The sequence below is a fragment of the Scyliorhinus torazame genome, chromosome 15, assembly GCF_047496885.1.
Source record: "Scyliorhinus torazame isolate Kashiwa2021f chromosome 15, sScyTor2.1, whole genome shotgun sequence".
Taxonomy (NCBI): Eukaryota; Metazoa; Chordata; class Chondrichthyes; order Carcharhiniformes; family Scyliorhinidae; genus Scyliorhinus; species Scyliorhinus torazame.
In genome coordinates this window covers 184,241,386-184,263,759 of record NC_092721.1, presented here as the reverse complement: position 1 = coordinate 184,263,759, position 22,374 = coordinate 184,241,386, and the positions used below count along the sequence as shown (strand labels likewise).

The window sequence follows — 22,374 nt, the reverse complement described above, 5'->3', positions numbered from 1 at the left end:
TTGTCACAAGTAGGCTTCAATGAAGTTACTGTGAAAAGCCCCTAGTCGCCATATTCCGGCGCCTGTTCGGGGAGGCTGGTACGGGAATTGAACCGTGCTGCTGGCCTGCTTGGTCAGCTTTAAAAGCCAGCGATTTAGCCCAGTGTGCTAAACCAGCCCCAGAAGGAGGCCATTTGGCTCATTGTGTCTTCACTGGCTCTCTGAATGAGCAACTCACCTAGTTCCATTCTCCTGCCTTCTCATCATAACCCTGAATGTTACTTATTTTCAAATAATAGCCCTGCCCCCACCACACTCTAAGGCTGAGTATTCCAGACATGAACCACTCTGGATGAAAAAGGGTTTTCCTCGTATCACGGTTATCTCTTTTACTAATTACTTTGGGGGCGATTCTCCGATATTGAGGCCAAGTGTTCGCACCGTTGTGAACGCTGTCGCGCTTCACGACGGCGCGAACAATGCCCATGCACGACCTATTCTGGCCCCCACAGGGGGCCAGCACGGCGCTGGAACGGTTCATGCTGCTCCAGCCTGGCGCTGCGCTAACCTGCGCATGCGCAATTGGGCCAGCTCAATTCTGCGCAGGCGCAGTTGGGCTGCGCCATCCTGCGCATGTGCGGGGAACTTCTTGCGCGCGCCGGCCTCTACCCACCATGGGGTCAGTGTTCAGGGGCTGCCCGCAGCGGAAAGTAGGCGTGGGTGGGGTGGGGGGGGGGGGGGAAGCTGGCCCGCCAATCAGTGGGTCCCGATCGTGGACCAGACCCCTTTGGAGGCCCCCCCCCCCCCCAGGCCGCCCCCCCCGAGCGTTCCCGCAGAGTTCCCGCCGGCAGCAACCAGGGGTGAACGGCACCGGCGGGACTCTTCTCGCATCGGGGCGTCCACTCGGCCCATTCGGGCCGGAGAATTGGCGGCCCCGTCGATTCCAGTGGCCCGCGGCTGGCACTGCGCTAAACGCGCCGACGCAAATGGCAGTGATTCTCCGCACCTCGGAGAATCGCGCGCCGGCATCGGGGCCTGGTTGCGGCGATTCTCTGGCCTGGCGCGGGGCTCGGAGAATCGCCCCCTTTAAATCTATGGCCCCTCGTTTTGGATCTTTGCAAGAGTGGGAACAGTTTCTCCCTATCTACTCTGTCCAAACTCTTGGACTTCTTTTCTCCAAGGAAAACAGTCCTTCTCCAATCTGTCTTTGTAAATGAAGTTCCTCATCCCAGCAATCATTCTCTTGTGAATCTTTTCTGCACTCCTATGCTTTTATTTCCTTTCTAAAGTGCGGCACCCAGAGCTTGAAGTTTATTTCCAGTTGAGGCCGAACTAGTGACTTATACAAGTTCAAGATAACCTCCTTGCTCTTGTACTCTCTGCTCCTTTTAATAAAGCCCAGGATACTGCATATTTTATTAACCTGTCCTGCCACCTTCAATGACTCACCTCCCTTCTGGGAGGTGAGTAGTGTATTTAAAAAGCCTTACCTGGTCCCGTGTCTGTTCTTCTTTTCTGTTTTATTTGTTTTTATATAAGGCGGGAACCGGAAGTTCGACCTCTGGCAAGTCCCCCCCCCCCCCCCCCCCCCCCCCCCCAACCAATACATTCTGGTGGAGAGGAAACCCGAGACACTACACATGTAGTGTCTCCCACCCGCCCTCCTCCTCTAACCTAATAATAAGACCCATTGGTGTAAGGTAAGTGCCATATTATATTATTAGCATTGTGCAGGCCAAGGATCGGAGGTGGAGGAGCAGTCTCTGTCAGCAAGAGAACCTGAGAACATCTCAGACACTAAGAAGGTAAGTAAGTGATTTTTACTTTTATACCTTTTTTCAAATTGTGTGTGTGTCGGGGGGAAACTAAAGTGACATCACAGAAAAGCTGTGGCTGGTTGGGATTCTAACCTAAATTTTAAAAAAATTTGAGTATTTGGGAACTAATTAAACATAATAACTTAATTATAATTTAGAGGATATCTAAGCCAGAGATCGGAGAATATTATAGTTAGCTATCGCATTTCTATTAGAAATCTAGTGCTAGGAAACAGATAGTTGACAGTAACTTTGCAATTTTTAAAAAAAAGTATTTAAAAAAAAAAAGACAAGTTTTAATTAATTGACGCAATGTCAGTTAGAGGGGTGCTGTGCTCTGACTGTGAGATGTGGCAGGCCCGGGAGGCTTCCAGCGTCCCGGATGGCTTCATCTGCAGAAAGTGCACCCAACTGCAGCTCCTCACAGACCGCATGGTTCGGTTGGAGCAGCAATTGGATGCACTTAGGAGCATGCAGGTGGCGGAAAGCGTCATAGATCGCAGTTATGTAAATGTGGTCACACCCAAGGTGCAGGCAGAGAAATGGGTGACCACCAGAAAGGGCAGGCAGTCAGTGCAGGAATCCCCTGTGGTTGTCCCCCTCTCGAACAGATATACCCCTTTGGATACTGTCGGGGGGGATAGCCTATCAGGGGAAAACAGCAGCAGCCAGAGCAGTGGCACCACGGCTGGCTCTGATGTTCAGAAGGGAGGGTCAAAGCGCAGAAGAGTAATAGTAATAGGGGACTCTATAGTCAGGGGCACAGATAGGCGCTTCTGTGGACGTGAAAGAGACTCCAGGATGGTATGTTGCCTCCCTGGTGCCAGGGTCCAGGATGTCTCCGAACGGGTAGAGGGAATCCTGAAGGGGGAGGGCAAACAGGCAGAGGTCGTTGTACATATTGGTACTAACGACATAGGCAGGAAGGGGCATGAGGTCCTGCAGCAGGAGTTCAGGGAGCTAGGCAGAAAGTTAAAAGACAGGACCTCGAGGGTTGTAATCTCGGGATTACTCCCTGTGCCACGTGCCAGTGAGGCTAGAAATAGGAAGATAGAGCAGACAAACACGTGGCTAAACAGCTGGTGTAGGAGGGAGGGTTTCCGTTATCTGGACCACTGGGAGCTCTTCCGGGGCAGGTGTGACCTGTATAAGATGGACGGGTTGCATCTAAACCGGAGAGGCATAAATATCCTGGCCGCGAGGTTTGCTAGTGTCACACGGGAGGGTTTAAACTAGTATGGCAGGGGGGTGGGCATGGGAGCAATAGGTCAGAAGGTGAGAGCATTGAGGGAGAACTAGGGAATAAGGACAGTGTGGCTCTGAGGCAGAGCAGACGGGGAGAAGTTGCTGAACACAGCGGGTCTGGTGGCCTGAAGTGCATATGTTTTAATGCAAGGAGCATTACGGGTAAGGCAGATGAACTTAGAGCTTGGATTACTACTTGGAACTATGATGTTGTTGCCATTACAGAGACCTGGTTGAGGGAAGGGCAGGATTGGCAGCTAAACGTTCCAGGATTTAGATGTTTCAGGCGGGATAGAGGGGGATGTAAAAGGGGAGGCGGAGTTGCGCTACTTGTTCGGGAGAATATCACAGCTATACTGCGAGAGGACACCTCCGAGGGCAGTGAGGCTATATGGGTAGAAATCAGGAATAAGAAGGGTGCAGTCACAATGTTGGGGGTATACTACAGGCCTCCCAACAGCCAGCGGGAGATGGAGGAGCAGATAGGTAGACAGATTTTGGAAAAGAGTAAAAACAACAGGGTTGTGGTGATGGGAGACTTCAACTTCCCCAATATTGACTGGGACTCACTTAGTGCCAGGGGCTTAGACGGGGCGGAGTTTGTAAGGAGCATCCAGGAGGGCTTCTTAAAACAATATGTAAACAGTCCAACTAGGGAAGGGGCGGTACTGGACCTGGTATTGGGGAATGAGCCCGGCCAGGTGGTAGATGTTTCAGTAGGGGAGCATTTCGGTAACAGTGACCACAATTCAGTAAGTTTTAAAGTACTGGTGGACAAGGATAAGAGTGGTCCGAGGATGAATGTGCTAAATTGGGGGAAGGCTAATTATAACAATATTAGGCGGGAACTGAAGAACATAGATTGGGGGCGGATGTTTGAGGGCAAATCAACATCTGACATGTGGGAGGCTTTCAAGTGTCAGTTGAAAGGAATACAGGACAGGCATGTTCCTGTGAGGAGGAAAGATAAATACGGCAATTTTCGGGAACCTTGGATGACGAGTGATATTGTAGGCCTCGTCAAAAAGAAAAAGGAGGCATTTGTCAGGGCTAAAAGGCTGGGAACAGACGAAGCCTGTGTGGCATATAAGGAAAGTAGGAAGGAACTTAAGCAAGGAGTCAGGAGGGCTAGAAGGGGTCATGAAAAGTCATTGGCAAATAGGGTTAAGGAAAATCCCAAGGCTTTTTACACGTACATAAAAAGCAAGAGGGTAGCCAGGGAAAGGGTTGGCCCACTGAAGGATAGGCAAGGGAATCTATGTGTGGAGCCAGAGGAAATGGGCGAGGTACTAAATGAATACTTTGCATCAGTATTCACCAAAGAGAAGGAATTGGTAGATGTTGAGTCTGGAGAAGGGGGTGTAGATAGCCTGGGTCACATTGTGATCCAAAAAGACGAGGTGTTGGGTGTCTTAAAAAATATTAAGGTAGATAAGTCCCCAGGGCCGGATGGGATCTACCCCAGAATACTGAAGGAGGCTGGAGAGGAAATTGCTGAGGCCTTGACAGAAATCTTTGGATCCTCGCTGTCTTCAGGGGATGTCCCGGAGGACTGGAGAATAGCCAATGTTGTTCCTCTGTTTAAGAAGGGTAGCAAGGATAATCCCGGGAACTACAGGCCGGTGAGCCTTACTTCAGTGGTAGGGAAATTACTGGAGAGAATTCTTCGAGACAGGATCTACTCCCATTTGGAAGCAAATGGACGTATTAGTGAGAGGCAGCACGGTTTTGTGAAGGGAAGGTCGTGTCTCACTAACTTGATAGAGTTTTTCGAGGAGGTCACTAAGATGATTGATGCAGGTAGGGCAGTAGATGTTGTCTATATGGACTTCAGTAAGGCCTTTGACAAGGTCCCTCATGGTAGACTAGTACAAAAGGTGAAGTCACACGGGATCAGGGGTGAACTGGCAAGGTGGATACAGAACTGGCTAGGCCATAGAAGGCAGAGGGTAGCAATGGAGGGATGCTTTTCTCATTGGAGGGCTGTGACCAGTGGTGTTCCACAGGGATCAGTGCTGGGACCTTTGCTCTTTGTAGTATATATAAATGATTTGGAGGAAAATGTAACTGGTCTGATTAGTAAGTTTGCAGACGACACAAAGGTTGGTGGAATTGCGGATAGCGATGAGGACTGTCTGAGGATACAGCAGGATTTAGATTGTCTGGAGACTTGGGCGGAGAGATGGCAGATGGAGTTTAATCCGGACAAATGTGAGGTAATGCATTTTGGAAGGGCTAATGAAGGTAGGGAATATACAGTGAATGGTAGAACCCTCAAGAGTATTGAAAGTCAAAGAGATCTAGGAGTACAGGTCCACAGGTCATTGAAAGGGGCAACACAGGTGGAGAAGGTAGTCAAGAAGGCATACGGCATGCTTGCCTTCATTGGCCGGGGCATTGAGTATAAGAATTGGCAAGTCATGTTGCAGCTGTATAGAACCTTAGTTAGGCCACACTTGGAGTATAGTGTTCAATTCTGGTCGCCACACTACCAGAAGGATGTGGAGGCTTTAGAGAGGGTGCAGAAGAGATTTACCAGAATGTTGCCTGGTATGGAGGGCATAAGCTATGAGGAGCGATTGAATAAACTCGGTTTGTTCTCACTGGAACGAAGGAGGTTGAGGGACGACCTGATAGAGGTATACAAAATTATGAGGGGCATAGACAGAGTGGATAGTCAGAGGCTTTTCCCCAGGGTAGAGGGGTCAATTACTAGGGGGCATAGGTTTAAGGTGAGAGGGGCAAAGTTTAGAGTAGATGTACGAGGCAAGTTTTTTACGCAGAGGGTAGTGGGTGCCTGGAACTCACTACCGGAGGAGGTAGTGGAAGCAGGGACGATAGGGACATTTAAGGGGCATCTTGACAAATATATGAATAGGATGGGAATAGAAGGATACGGACCCAGGAAGTGTAGAAGATTGTAGTTTAGTCGGGCAGTATGGTCGGCACGGGCTTGGAGGGCCGAAGGGCCTGTTCCTGTGCTGTACATTTCTTTGTTCTTTGTTCTTTTGACTCATGTACATCTACACCCAAGTCCCTCTGCTCCTGCACCCCTTTTCGAGTTGGATTCTATTTAATACTGTTTCTGCGTTTTCTTTCTACCAAAATGAATTACTTCACATTTCTCTACATTGAACTTCACCTGCCCGCCTATTGCACCTACTTGTATCTGTCATTTTGAAGTCCTACACTGTCTTTCTTATAATATTTCCGCGTTTTGTATCCTGCAAACGTTGAAATTGTGCCCTATGCACCAAGATCTAGGTCATTAATAGACATCAGGAAACAAAGTGTCCTACTTCTAATCCCTGGGGAACACGACAAACCTTCCTCCAGCCCCCAAAACATCCATTATCCATTACTGTCTGTTTCCTGCCACTTAGCCAATTCTGTAACCATGTTGCTACTGCCCCTTTTATGACTTTAATCTGTCATGTGGCACTGCATCAAACACCTTTTAGAAGTCCATGTGCACTTCTTCATCCCTCTGTTAAGAACATAAGAACTAGGAGCAGGAGTAGGCCATCTGGCCCATCGAGCCTGCTCTGCCATTCAACAATATCATGGCTGATCTTTAGTGGACTCAGCACCAACTGCCTGTCCGCTTACCATCACCTTTTATTTCTTTAAGAACTTGAGCTCTTTTAAAGAGCTCCAAGTTATTTGAATATGATTTTTACCATGAGAAATCCATATTGGGATTCCTTAATCAACCCATATTTGCCCACGTGATTACTAACCTTGTCCAGAATGATTGTTTCTAGAAGTTTCCACATCGCCAAAGTTAATCTCGCTTGTCTGTAACTGCTGGGATTGTCCTTGCATGCTTTTTTGAATAAGTGTTTAATGTTTGCCAAGTTCTCTGGCACCACTCATGAGTTTAAGGAAGACCGAAAATTTATGGCCATTGCCTTCACTTCTATGCACCACAACCGATCTCGTGCTTCGTCATACTTTAAGTACAGATAACCTAACCGATACCACCACCTCATTTAGAATTTTAAACCATTCTAGTGTCTGAATTACCACCTCATTTACCATGATTTGGGTAGCATCTTCTTCTTTGGTAAAGGCAGATACAAAGTATTCATTTAATACCTTAGCTGTGCCCTCTACGTCCATATGTAAATTCCCTTTTTGGTCTTGCATCATCCTTGCTCTTCCTTTCACTGACCCTTTTACTATTTATATGCCTCCAGAGTACTTTGGAATTCTCTTTTACGTTAGCTGCCAGTCTCTTTTTGTGCTCCCTCTTTGCTTCACTTCCTTGTTTCCACCTTCCCTCTGAACCTTGTATAGTCAACCTGATTCTCAGTTGTAGTTTCTACCTGATACCTGTCATAAGCACACTTTTGCTTCTTTATCTTAATTTCTCATTTGTCATTCAGGAAGCTCTGAATTTGTTTGCGTTACCTTTCCCTTTCGAGGAAATATACCTTGACTGTGACTGAAGTAGCCTCTTCTTTGAGGGTAGCACATTGATCAGCTACGGTCTTTCCTGCCAACCTATTGGTGCCGATTTATTTTCACAGATCTATTCTCATTCCTTTCAAGTTAGCTTTCCTTATGTTAAGTTTTCTTACTCTGAATTGTTCTTAATACTTTTCCATAGTCAGCCTAAAGCTTATGATACAATGACCACTGTCCCCTAAATGTTTGCCGACCGACACTTGATCTACTTGGTCCACCTCATTCCCAGCGGCTCCTTCCCCGTTGCACTGGAAACCTACTGTTGAACAAAATTCTTGTGAACGCACTCTAGGAACTCTTTAACCTCTCTGCCCTTTGCACTCATGCCATCCCAGTATTTGGATTATTAAAGTTCCCCATTGGAAGTACTCCATTTTTGCACCTCTCTAATTTCCTTGCAAACATGTTCCTTTCCATCCTTCCCACTAGCTGATATCCTTTGGATTACACCAAGCAATGTAATGTCACCGTTTGTGTTCCTTAGTTTTAGCCAAATACATTCCGTTCTCCACCCCTCTGAGGCATCATGGGCGCGATTCTCTGATATTGAGGCCAAGTGTTTGCACTGTCGTGAACACCGTCGCATTTCACGACGGTGCGAACAGGACCCGGGCACAACCTATTCTGGCCCCCACGGGGGGCATGCACGGCGCTGGAGTGGTTTACGCCGCTCCAGCCTTCTTGCGCCGCGCCAACCCTCGCATGCGCAGTTGGGGCAGCTCAATCCTGTGCATGCGCAGTTGGGCCGCGCCATCCTGCGCATGCGCGGGGAACTTGCGTGTGCCGGCCCCGACCCAACATGGGGTCGGTGTTTAGGGGCTGGCCGCGCCAGGAAGTAGGCCCGGGGGGTGAAGAGGCCGGCCCGCCGATCGGTGGGCCCTGATCGCGGGCCAGACCCCATTGGAGGCCCCCCCCCCCCCCGTGAAGGAGCCCCCCCTCTCCCCGAGCGTTCCCGCAGAGTTCCAGCCGGCAGCGACAAGGGGTGAACGGCGCCAGTGGGACTCTTGTCGTGTCGGAGCGGCCGCTCGGCCCATCCGGACCGGAGAATCGGTGGCACCGCCGTTTCCAGCGGCCCGTGGCCGCGCCAAACGCGCCGGCGCAAATGGCGCTGATTCCCCGCGTCAGGGCGCAGTTGCGGTGATTCTCCGGCCTGGAGCGGGGCTCGGAGAATCGCGCCCCATGTTTCTTCAGCACTGTTTCTTCGTCACTTTTTATCCCTTTCCTATTGATCCTGAGCACCTTGTATCCAGGACTATTTAACCTAGTCCTGCCCTTCTTTGAATCGGGTCTCTCTGTGATTGCCACAACACCATATTTTTACAGGGCAATCTGGGCCTGTGATTCACCAGTCTTATTTACCACACTCTGTACAATCACAAACATGCACTGTAACCCTGATTTTGAGTCTATTTCATTATGTTTAACTCTGACCCCACCTATTAACTTAGTATTTCCTACTCTAGCACTGTTCTGTGCACCTTGGTATTCCTCTCTGATATTATTTTCTGGGTCCCAAACCTTTACCAAGTTAGTTTAAAACCTCCCCACTGCAGAAGCAAAACACCCCGCAAGAAATTCCCTCCTGGCTGTATTCGGGTGCAGTCCGTCCACAACCTGTACAGTCCCCACCTTCCCCAAAGTCATTCCAATGTCCTGAGAATCTTAAAGCTCTCCATCCTGCATCATCTTTCCTGCCACACATTCATCTGTTTTATCTCCCTTTTTCTGTACTCATTTGCGCATGGCACTGAGAGTAATCTGGAGATTTGAAGAAGTGAACGGACCTTTAGTTTAGTGGAGCTTCACTTCCCAAATCTGCAACAAATTCCTGCATGTAGTCTGCTTTATGTGTTTAAGGCAAAGCAGTGCAGTGTCATAAGTATAACTGTAAAGCGAATTGAGAAAGGGAGCCACCCATTGAGGGGTAGTGCAGCCTCCATATCTTTCTTTGAATGGTAAGCAGTATTGAATCATGACAAATGGGTTAAGGGCAATGCTGAAGCAGATCTGGCAATGGTCATACATCTAACACTTCGCTTGTCCGCTCATCTTAAAGTAGCAATAAACAAATCATGCAGAATTGCTATATTGCCAAATCAGTTGATTTATAAGTATGAAATGAATTTGCGTTAGGTACTTCGTTCCTGAAGGGGGAATTTACAAACATTGAAGGCACAAATTAGTAATAGATTTCCAGGCAGTCTGGGAGCATGATTTCTTGGAAGAGTTTAGATTTTCATGTCAAACGATGCAATTTAACAACTTTTATGTTTCACAATTGATAGCTGGTTAATGTCAAGGAGAAAAAGAAAATGCTATATCAGTTTTCAACAGGTCACCTAGACCATCAGTACCCAAACGTCCTCAACAATTGCTCTCCCAATTTTAAACCCTAAACCCCCATTATTATGGGCCAGGGTTTAGAGAACCCCAAAGTATTTCATGGAGTTTATGTGACCCACAACTTTAAATAAATTTTGGTTATGGGGAGCACAGGTGTGGTGCAACAGAGAGCTAAAGTATATTTAAAACAAAACCATGTTTATTCTATGAACCCAGTTAACATTTTATAAACACACAATAAACATCTTAGCAACTACAAACACTGATACTTTCCCAAATCCAATATTCTATAGGTAACCCTTAATAACTTCCCAAACAACATCCATAAGTTAAATCATTTTTAAAATAAAGACAGCAGGCTTTAATGCTCTACAGAAACCGATATTACTTTGATCTGGAGACATTCTTTAGCTTGCAGAGAGAGAGAGATCATTATACAGCTGCTTGCTTTGAATGTAGCTATCCACCTCTGAAAACAAAGCTAAACACACTGCAGCTGCCAGCTCAAGAACAAAAGTGAAAGACAGACAGCCCAGCTCCACCCACACACTGACATCACTGCAGCTATTTGATAAACACCCATTTCTTAAAGGTGCATCCATCTGACACCATTCTGACCTACTTTTACAGAGACAACAGGCTTGCATTTCCCATAAGCTTTTCAATTCCTCATCCTTTCATGGAATCACATGTTCCCTAAACCTACCAGGTGATAATGAGTTCTTCTTCCTTACTCCCCAAAATTCAATGTGCACATGTTTCTGCTCTCGTTCAAGCTGGAGCTCTTCCTTCAAACTTTCTCATTGTGTCCCTCCTCCGTGTGCTGCTTCTGTCTTTGCCAGCTTTTGTCTTTTTTTTGTTCTGCTTCATTTCACCTTCCTCCCCTTCTCTGACTTCTCTTCTTTTCTCCAGATTGCTGATAATTTCAGGGAATTTGTCTGTCAATCTTTTCCCTTTTTTTCTGTCCTCTCCCCACTTGTTCCCATCCCATCCCCTCATTTCTTTCTGTCCTCTTTCTTTTCTATTTTTCACTGAACCATTTGTTCTATCTTTCCATTTTCTCTTTCTCTCTCTTTCCTATGGTTTTTAATTTGTTTTCAGCCTCCTATTTTTCTCATCAGGGTTATTTCATTTATTTCAAAGTTCTCTGCTATTGTGATGCTGAAATTCAAATGTAACCATTGTATTATTCCAATATATAATTGAAACAAATACTTTCATAGCTATCTATTTGCTGTTTATTTGAATTTTTATTTATATAATGTAACCGTATTACACTTAAAGGAGTGCTTTACTTGATGTAATATATATTATCAGCCAAAGAAAGGGACAATCAAGTGGTTGCTGTGTCCTGGCCCAGGAGAGAACAGGGAAACTCCTTTACAGTGGACAGGGAACGTGGAGTTTGTGAGAATTGGTTCACACAAGAATAGTGGTTGATGGCAACACGTGTTGTGTGGTCTATGTGTTTTAACTCTGGGTTAGTATTTCGAGGTTGGGGGGGGGTCGCTTAGCTCAGTGACTGGACGGCCGGTTCGTGATGCGGAGCAACGCCAACAGCCAGGTTCAATTCCCGTACTGGCTGAGGTTATTCATTGAGATCGTGCCTTTCCAACCTTGCTCCATCCCCGAGTTGTGCTGACCCTTGGGTTAAGTCAACACCAATCAGCACTATGGCCTTCTGGGTCTGTGGCGACATTTACAGGATTAAGGAAATGGGAGGATCTTTTGATTATGACAATCTGATACATTGTCTGATTTTTTTGGCATTAAATGCTAAATGTTTATTTGGAAGATTAATTAAGACAAATTTGTTTTCAACCTTTTTGCAAAATGATCATTTTATTGCATAACTATCTACTTTTAAGATGGTGTGTTGGTGCTGGGGCCTCAACTTTTTTACAATTTATACAAATGACTTGGATGAAGGGAGTCAGGATATGTTTGCTAAATTTGTTGATGACACCAAAATTGCTTCGATAAGATGTGAAGAGGACATAAGGAGGCTACAAAACGACCTAGATAGGTTATGAGAGTGGATATAGACCTGGCAAATGGGGTATAATGGGTCTGGGGAATAATGGGGAAAGTGTGAAATTGTCCAGTTTGGAAGGAAAAACAAACTGGAAGCATATTATCTAAATGGTGAGCTTTGCAGAGTTCTGAGTTGCAGATATAGGTGTCCTCGTGCATGAATTACAAAATCTAGTGTGCAGGTGTGTAGCTAGTAATTAGGAATGATAATAGAATATTGTCATTTATTGCAAGGGAAACTGAATACAAACTAATGGAGGTTATGCTTTAATTATACAAGGCATTGGTGAGACCACATCTGGATTAGTATTATTTAAGGAAGGATGTAAATATTTTGGAAGCAGCTCAGAGGAGATTTCCTGAACTAATACCTGAATTGGGCAGGTTGTCTTATGAGGAAAGGTTGTTCAGGTTAGGCTTGTATCTGCTGGAGTTTAGAAGGGTTAAATGCTATTTGATTGAAACATATACAATCCTGAGGGGTTTTGACATTGTGAATGTGGAGAGGATGTTATATCTTGCGGGAGAATTCAGAGCTAGGGGCAACTGTTTAAAAATAAGAGATCTCTCATTTCGGGCAGGAATGAGCCATGTGTCTTTGAATCTCTCTTCCTCAAAAGGCAGTGGAAGCAGAGTCTTATAATATTCTTAAGGCAAGAGGTAGTTTGATTCTTCATAAGCAAGGAGGTGAAAGGTTATCGGGGGTAGGTGGAAATGTGGAGTTGAGCTTGCAAACAGATCGGTATTAATCTTACTGATTGACCGAGAAGGCTTGAAGGGCTGAATGGCTTGCCCCTGCGCCTGCTCCTAAGTTGTATGTTTCTATGTACTGAAGTCCTACAGATTTGTGTCCTTGTGTCTGATTCTCAAATGCGCTGGATATGCTTGAAGGGATCTGTCAATTATTGGAATGATGTATATTGGATATAACACATGGAGGCAGGGAACGACTGGAAGAAAAATATTTTTCTGCCTTAGTTTGTCCTAGGTACCCACTTGTTGGATGAACATGAAACAGAAAGGGTGTTTGAGGAGGCGCTGGTGTAGTGGTACTGTCACCCGGGTTCGAATCTCACCATGGCAGATGGTGAAATTTGAATTCAATAAATATCTGGAATTAAGAGCCTAATGATGACCATGAAATCCTTGCTGATTGTCATAAAGGCCTATCTGGTTCACTAATGTCCTTCAGAGAAGGAAATCTGCCGTCCTTACCCTGTCTGGCCTACATGTGACTCCAGACCCACACAGTGATGCAGTTAAGTCTTAACCGCCCCACCTCTGAAAGCCACTCTGTCCAAGGGCAATTAAGGATGGGCAACAAATGCCCCGCCAGTGATGCCCACATCTCAAGAAAGAATAAAAAAAATAATCTGTGGTCTTATTATCCTATATGTAAGGCTGCATTGGTTTGTAAAGGGTGTAGTAGAATAAACATGAGTGAAAATGCTGATCATTAATATTTCATTCTACAAGAAATACTAATCTCCATTGTCATAGATTATCATAGAATTTACAGTGCAGAAGGAGGCCATTCGGCCCATCGAGTCTGCACCGGCTCTTGGAAAGAGCACCCTACCCAAGGTCAACACCTTCACCCTATCCCCATAACCCAGTAACCCCACCCAACACTTAGGGCAATTTTGGACACTAAGGGCAATTTATCATGGCCAATCCACCTAACCTGCACATCTTTGGACTGTGGGAGGAAATCGGAGCACCCGGAGGAAACCCACGCGCACACGGGGAGGATGTGCAGACTCCGCACAGACAGTGACCCAAGCCGGAATCGAACCTGGGACTCTGGAGCTGTGAAGCAATTGTGCAATCCACAATGCTACCGTGCTGCCCTATTTTTTACAATGATGTTTCTTTTATTGCTTGAAAGTAATAACTATATTGAATTTTCTTTGTAGATGTGAGCGAATTGAAAGAGTGTCTACATGTACTTGTGAAGGAGCAGCAGACGATTGCTACACAAGCTGCAACCACAACACTCTCTGGGATAAGACTGAAGCAGAGATTGGCAGTCCTTGAACGATACTTCATTGCACTGAGTAGGAGTGTGCTCTTGGAACAAACAAATATTAAATGGAAGAGCATTAATGTCTCAATGCCTGTTGCCGATAAGAAAAGGTATATTTCAAGGCTAATGTAGTCTCAATCTTGCGGCCAAAGAATGGGGAATCTGTTCAGCTGCTATCCTGCTTTCCCCCTTTGCTCACCCTGAACCCACATCATCTTAAGTTTCTCTCCAACATCCCAATACTCCATTTTGCAACTCATCTTGTTCACGAGATTCACCTCTGTTCCCTTGGCTCTAAACCTTTGACCAACATTGCCTTTATCCCTTCTTGTTCTTCATCCTTATGTTCTTTCAGCTTATCTCACCATCACCAATCTCCCTTTCTTCTGCTGAGTCCTTGAATGTGTTGCTTCCAATACAAATCCATCTTCCTGCAACTTCATCTTCGAGTCATCCTCTTCAGATTTTGAGCCCTGGCCCAGCACTGAAACATTCTTATTCAGGGTCGCAAATAGCACTATCTTTATTCCATTTTGACCTGTCTGCAGTCGTTGACATAATTGAACCCATCACCCTTCTCCAGTGCTATTTCCCTAATAGGATTGCCAGAACTTCATGGCTCCTCTTTCCAATCTTGCATTATTACCTTTTGGAGTCTCCCAAACATCTATTGTTCCCTCATTCCTCTTCCTGAGTTACATGCTACCCCTTGAGGATATTATCTGTAAACCTGGAGTCAGCTTCTATGTGTTTCTTGGCAGAACTCCGTTCTACCATTCCACCATCGGTGTTGATCTCTTTACTGTCTCTGTCTAACATCCAGCACTGGATGAACTGGAGTTTCCTCTAGTTAAACATTGGGAAGACTTAAGTTGCAGCAAACTCTATTCCCCTGCCTGTGATTCCGTCATCCTCTTTGACTATTACTTTGGCTTTTCATCTGAAGACTTGGGGTATTTTTGGAGTTGCCATTCAAATTAGTATTTTTTGAATTATATCATTAATTTCAGATTTACTGCTGTTTACGCATCAGAGGGATCTGTGAGGTGTTTGAAGTCAATTATTTTTCGCTATTCTCATTTGACCCTTGACCTTTAATTCACCTGTGGGAAAAACTAGTCTATGCTGCCTGCATTGTACCTATTGAGGGCCATTTTTTTTAAAACTGAGCTTCGGTTTCGATTTGAGTTTCAAATTTAAATGGAAACAAAAATTGAGAGTTCCTAAATGGGCTGTCACCTCTCTTTATTGCCTCTTTTATTGTCTTAAAAATTTTTTTTTTTTTTTAGAGTACCCAATTATTTTTTTCCAATTAAGGGGCAATTTAGCGTGGCCAATCCACCTATCCGGCACATCTTTTGGGTCGTGGGGGTGAAACCCACGCAGGCACGGGGAGAATGTGCAAACTCCCCATGGACAGTGACCCAGGGCCGGGATTCGAACCCGGGTCCTCAGCGCTGTAGGCAGCAGTGATAGCCACTGTGCCACCATGCCACCCATTGTTTTATTGTCTTTTGACCTCTTTTACTTTTCTAATGATTGAAATGTCTGTACCACTGAAAACATGGCCAAATGGTCCTCTGCCAATCAGCATGAGTGAACTCAATTTGCACAAGTTTAATTGCAAAGGCAGGTGCACATTCTAACTTCCATTGAGTTGGAATAGGACTGTTGTTTGGACCCGTGCCATCAGTTAAAAGATCCTCTGATTTACAAAAAAGTGTTTAAAAAAAAAAAAAAAAAAAATTTAGAATACCTAATTCATTTTTTCCAATTAAGGGGCAATTTAGCATGGCTAATCCACCTACCCTGCACATTTTTTGGGTTGTGGGGGCGAAACCCACACAAACATGGGGAGAATGTACAAACTCCACACGGACAGTGACCCAGAGCCAGGATCGAACCTGGAACCTCGGCGCCGTAAGGCCGCAATGCTATCCCACTGCGCCACCGTGCTGCCCTCAAAAGTGTTTTTTAATAGTTGAGTGTGCATTATGTTGACTGTTTTATTTGCGAATTTGTACATGAATATAGTTGATAAGTTCCAAATGTTTCCGACTGAAAAGAAAATAATATTATTAATTTAAATTTGCAGGTATATTTTCTGAAATTCATTCTTAAGATTTAGAAATCACTAGTAGGACTTGCTTTCATTGCTCATCCCGAGTTGCCTTGTTTATAACAAGTGAGTGCCTTGCTAGACCACTTTAATGGACAGTGCAGAGTCAACTATATTTAGGTGAGACTGGAGCTACATTAGGCCAGGGTGACCGGTTTATTTCTGAAATGATATTCGTGAACCGGTTACAACAGTTTGCAAAGCAGGTAATATTCAAACAAGTGGACAAGAGCAGAATTGAAGAAAATTAAAGTAACATTTTGAAAAACATTGAGTTACACAGACCAATGAAATGAAGTAAACCGAATAAAAACTATTTTTGCCGAACTAACCTGATTATCGTACATTAAACCTGATCAGAATCCTCATCCCTCTGCCTACTGTAGTGGTAAGCTTTGCAGAACGATCAGTTTCATTTTTTTAGCCTATGCATTAGCTTTTATCGTTTGGGATGTTACAGTTGACCTTCATTGTTTCTAACTTGTACAGTAGAAAATTGGCCAGGGTTCCTTTCCTGATTGCTATCGAGACTGATCAAAAGTGGACATGGAGTGTGGGGATTTCAGATTAAAATAGCACCAGGTTTACTGGTGAAGCACTCCACGATCACTTGCTGATATTCTACGTATGTTTCCATGTGATAAGTGGTCATTTAAATAATGGAGGCCAGTGCTGTTTGATGGGGGGGCACCATTGACACCCATAGAGCTTTACTAACATCGAAAGCTGTTGCGTTTAGGAGACAATTGAAGAAGAAAGTTGCTTGTTTTGCTTGTTTTAAAGTTTTTGTGCCTGTAACTACATTTTAATTTTTAAAATATTAGTTCTAGGCCAGTTGGGAAAGGTGTTGAAGGACTTGCCAGAGTTGGATCGAGAGCAGCACTTTCATTTGCCTTCGCATTCCTTCGCAGAGCTTGGAGGTCAGGTAAGAGGACACTGTCTGACATTATGGAGCCATTTTTCCAGGCCCGAGGACAGATTTTGCCTTTGTTTGTAAGATCTCTGAGCACATTTTTATTTGTGTTTTGATACGAAGGTGAAGATGCAGACCTGTGCAGTGAGTTACTGCAGGAATCGCTTGATGCACTTCGTTCTCTTCCAGAAGCTTCATTGTTTGACGAAGGCACTGTATCCAGCGTGTGGCTTGAAGTTGTAGAGAGAGCAACAAAATTTCTAAGGTCGGTTGTTACAGGGTAAGTTGGTATTAATGGGCAAGCTAAGTTTGATATTTTGACTAGAAAGCAAATTGATTTTTGTGGTCATTAATACTTGCCTTAAAATGTGTTGTCCTGCAGTGATCTTCATGGAGCACCAAGTTCTAAGGGGTCAGGAAACATTCCACTTCAAGATCAGCACTTGGCTCTTGCAATACTTTTAGAACTGGCAGTACAAAGGGGAACACTGAGGTAAGAAATGCAAAATAGTGTGGCTTACAACATGATAGGGAGGCCTGGGGGTTTTAATAATCTGGGAGAACTATCAGCACTTGTCAGTGACTATTGCAATTTTGAGCCTCCTACCTTGCCAGCAGCAGGCCTCGGGCAGTGGGAATGATCAAGGATTGGTGCTCATGCTGCTGTTGGCCCCACAGCAGTGTTTGTTTTTAATGGGTTTTCAATGCTGATTGCTACTTGGGCCACACATACCACTGAAGAATTCTGAGCAGAATAGGCCTGAAGCTAGCTTTGCTACCTGTGATTCAATGTGTTCCTGTAGGTTTCTTTATTTGACCTGCCCCCATGCTCCAGCCATTTGTCAGTCAATACATCCATACCTGTGATGTACTGTATTTCTATGCTTATTGTGGCAATCCATAGCAATATGACACATGCTCTATTTTTCCTGTTTGGTTGGATGCAACAAATCTGATGGTACTATTTTGAAGTGGAGCAGGGGAGTTAACACTGTTCCCCTCTCTACGGATGCTGCTATACCTGCCAAATATTCGTAGCATTTTCTGTTTCTATTTTACATTTTCAGCATCCATTGCATTTTGATGAATTATACCCAGTGATCGGACCAATAATTATCCTTCAATCAGCATCACAAAAACACATTTCTGGTCATTACTACGTTGCTGCTTGTGGGTATTTGATGTGCATAAATTGATTGCCATGTTTCTCTCTTTAAGACCATACGACATAGGAGCTCAATTAGGCCACTCGGCCCATCGAGTCTGCTCCACCATTCAATCATGGCTGATATTTTTCTCATTCCCATTCTCCTGCCTTCTCCCCATAACCCATAAACCTTTATTAATCAAGAACCTATCTATCTTTGTCTTAAGGACACTGTGATTTGGCCTCCACAGCCTTCTGCGGCAAAGAGTTCCATAGATTTACCACCCTTTGGCTGAAGAAATTCCTCCTCATCTCTGTTTTAAAGGATCGTCCCTTTAGTCTGTGATTGTGTCCTCTGGTTCTAATTTTTCCTACAAGTAGAAACATCCTCTCTACGTCCACCCTGTACATCATTGAATACATCAAAAAGTAATTTGTTGGTTGTAAATCACTTTGAGATTTCTGGTAGCTGTGAAAAGCGCTATATTGATGCAAATTTTTATTTTTAACTCCCTCAATTGATTCTGTGTGTCTGGCCATCTAGGGTGATGCACTCAGAATTCTTATGACGTTGGGTGCCATCTTTTTTTCAATGGTAACATTTTCACTTCTTTGTAAGATGTTGTGGATGCAAACCCCACTCCATAGACTGCAGCGTAGTCCTGAGGGAGCTTTTCACTGCCTGAGATTTGGTCTTGTGGATTATATGTTGAACCACATCAGGTACATGTAAAGGATCCCATGATACTCTTGGAAAAAGTGCACTGAAGTTCTCCCTGTGCCCTGTTCAATATTTATCCCTCAACCAACATCAAAAACAGATTGTGGTTATGATCATGTTGCTGCTTTGGGAACTTGCTGTGGTTGCTATGTATCCTACTTGGAAGAGTGACTCCACTTTGAGAGTTCTTGCTCTGCTGTCATGTGTTTCGCAACAACTTGAAGTGTGTAAGATTCTAGAGATGGAAGCTGTTTCCTTTTGTCCTTTACTGTGATGTGCTTTTCTGGCCCCTTGTTCTGCATTTTCTTGCTAGAGGGACGAGTAATTCCTTACTTATTCCAAAATTCCTACATTATTTTAGCCACCTTGTTCAGATGGTCTCATAACATTCTCGTTTTTAAGCCTACTTCTTGGGTATCATTATGGTGAGTTCCTGCGGACTTTCTCGAAGTCTGTCCTTCCTAAGTGGGAGACCCAAAGTAGTTCACGATGAAGCCTGGCTCAGCCTTGTGTATAATTGCAATAGTATTTCATTAATTTTATGATAATGCCAGGCTGATTTTTGTTCTCCCTTGACCAAGTTATGGATCACCCCTCTGATCTCTGTTTCAAACTGGCATCTGTAAAGAGCCTTGGGATGTGTACTACTCTAAGGGTGTTGAATTATTATTGTTGTTGACGATGTACAGCCATAGGTTTCAGGTGAGAATAGGAGCAGGCTTGGATGTGATGATTTCTATGGTTGAATGGCTCGTTAATGCTTGCAATCTACTCTCACTTAAAGAGACCACTTGGGGCCTATCTCTGTACCTTCAAGATGGACGGGGAGAAATGAGTTTGTCAAGTTTGCAGGTGTTATGATCCAGTTAGGGACCAGTAACTTTTTGTTTAAAGTAGACAAAGTTTGAAATCCCAGTTTCCCACTAAGAACAAAGCCACAAGATACATTGTTTTAAGCAAGCAAAATAAACGTTACTATGCAAAGTCAGCAAAGTAAAATAATCTACAATATCTATCTTATACTCTAAACATTCAGAATTAACATGAGGTAAGTTATGAATTAACAGATAGAGTGGTGGAACACACCACACTGCACATCAAATGCTAGCTACAACCAAGACTGAACCCGTTGATTTCTCAGCAATCCACCCAAACATCAGTGACCACTGTAAGTCACAAAATCTTGTTAAAACTCTTTCTCCCTCACAAGAGATTTGAGATCTTCACTTTTGAAAATCAGGCACCCTGAGGACTTCCGGTGGCGGCCATGGAGGAGTAGGTCGCACATTTGATAGCTCCCGCCTATGACGGACCTTTGGACCTTCCCCCCCCCCCCCCCCCCCCGTTTTTCCCCGGATTTTATGGGATAAATCGGTGAAGAGTGAGACAGTGAGGAGAAATCCCCCTCCAGTGTATGAAGAATTGGACCAGAAGTGGCCGTGTGAGAAGACAAAGTCCTATAAGGAAGATGTGAGCAGAGCTGGCAATGGCAGAGGGCAATGGCGGAGAGCAATGGCACAGTGGTGGACGGAGCAGCTGGTGAAGTTTTTCGAAGATTGCTTCGCCAAGCTAAAGAAGGACACGCTGGACACGATTAATCAAGTGGTGCAGAATCAAGAGACCCACGGAAGAGCGATCCAGGAGGTGGAGAAAAAGGTGTCCGAGCACGAGGAATACATAACCTTGCTGGAGACCAAGGCGGAGATGATGAATGACCGCCAGAAAAGAATGCAGGAGAAGCTGGAGGACCTGGAGTACAGGTCCAGGAGGCAGAATCTTAGAATTGTCAAAGGCAGTGAGGGCTCAGATGCGAGGGCTCAAGTGACGGACATGTTGGAGAAGTTGATGGGGGCTGAGGCGTTCTCTCGGCCCCTGGAAGTGGATAGAGCGCACAGAGCCCTCGCAAAGAAGTCCCGAGTGAACGAGCCGCCGAAGGCGATGGTGGTACGCTTTCTCCGATTCCTGCACAAGGAACACGTTCTGCAGTGGGCCAAGAAAGAACTGAGCAGCAAGTGGGAGAATTGAGGGCTGCACATTTATCAGGACCTGGGCGTGGATTTGGCCAAGGTTTAATCGGACAAAAACGACCGTCTTTAAGAAGGGGGTGAAGTTCGGGATGTTGTACCCAGCCTGTCTGTGGGTCACACATGAGGAACGGGACTTCTACTTTGATACACCAGACGAAGAATGGACTTATATTAAAGAAAAAAGACTGGAGGTGAACTAAAAGACACTGAAGCCTTGGAGAGCACTGTGGTGGCGATTTGTTGTGCTGGGCTGTATAAGTAGTAGTATGTGTAATAAGGGGCTGTTTTGATGGCTAAAGTTAACTTTGTCTTGCAAGGAGCTGGTTAGGGGGGGTGGTGGTCTTTGGGGCTGGTTTTGTTTTTCTGTGTGTTTTTTTTTTCTAAAGTGGCTGTTTCTTCACTTTTTTCTGATGTTTGTTTACTGGGGAATGTGATGCTTTTAATATGTTTGATGTGGAGATGCCGGCGTTGGACTGGGGTGAGCACAGTACGAAGTCTTACAACACCAGGTTAAAGTCCACAACAGGTTTGTTTCGATGTCACTAGCTTTCGGAGCACTGCTCCTTCCTCAGGTGAATTCAACAAACCTGTTGGACTTTAACCTGGTGTTGTAAGACTTCGTACTTTAATATGTTTGTCCAAGTGGGGGGAGAGAACAATGGGGAGACAGACTGCTTGGTGCCATGGGCGGGCGCTATCAAGTAAGCATGGGTCAGCTGACTCACGGAAGCACATTGGGGCGAGCAGGTGTTAAGTTGGGGCTTGACTTGGGGGGGGGGGGGGGTTGGTTTTCTAGTGCTGTTGCTGGGGGTGGGAGGGAGAAGGGGGTGGAGCTGCTTTGCTGACAGTGGAGGAACTGTTACTAGGGGACAAATGGGAGGTTGGGAACGGCGAATGTCCGAGGGGGGGCTCGAGGAGGCGGAGGGCACGTGCAGGAGACTGGCCTAAAAAGGGTGATGGCTAGTGGGGAGGGTGGAGGTCTGCTGGGTGGCCAGTGGAAAAGTACAATGTTGTTCCATTTGATGAAACACAGAATGAATGAAAGATGTTTGATCTATAAAGACTATCAAATATTTCATCACTTGTGTTGAAATGTCTAAGATAGGACGTTGTCTTGAGTGCCTCGTTTATTGAAATTTTGTTTTCTCATAGCCAAATGCTGTCTGCAGTTTTACTACTCCTGCAACTTTGGGAAAATGGAACCAGAGAAACAGACAATGAAAGATCTTCACAAGGCACCAGCGCACCACTTTTACCTCTTCTGCAAAGATTCCAGAGCATACAGTGTACTAAGGATTTGCCAACTGCAGATGAAGAGGTACAGGTAGACTTGTGGAAGTGTTTTTAATGATATATCTTATGTCTTCACGCTTTTATCTTACACTGCTGGTATGAAAAGCAAAGAGCTCCATGAACCCTTGTGTGCACGTTTGAATGATGATTGCTGAGAGTATGATGATATCAAGCATGATTGTCCCTCCCTCCCAGGGCAAGATTCTCTGGCCTCCCCACAGTGTGTTTCTCCGCGGTGGG

At 45.0% G+C, this 22,374-nt stretch overlaps 1 protein-coding gene across 13 annotated transcripts in view; it reads left to right on the top strand.

Annotated features, from left to right (window-relative positions):
- The window catches only part of herc2 (HECT and RLD domain containing E3 ubiquitin protein ligase 2), a 344,572-nt gene that overhangs the window by 52,061 nt on the left and 270,137 nt on the right, over positions 1–22,374 (top strand). For 7 of the 13 annotated variants that reach the window (XM_072477227.1, XM_072477234.1, XM_072477233.1 and 4 more), the window contains exons 4-8: positions 13,805–14,024; positions 16,858–16,958; positions 17,070–17,226; positions 17,329–17,439; positions 21,994–22,165. In XM_072477227.1, the coding sequence (XP_072333328.1) occupies positions 13,805–14,024; positions 16,858–16,958; positions 17,070–17,226; positions 17,329–17,439; positions 21,994–22,165 (761 nt within the window). The remainder of the gene's footprint in view (positions 1–13,804; positions 14,025–16,857; positions 16,959–17,069; positions 17,227–17,328; positions 17,440–21,993; positions 22,166–22,374) is intronic. The other 6 variants (XM_072477237.1, XM_072477236.1, XM_072477235.1 and 3 more) reach the window with 2 other exon arrangements.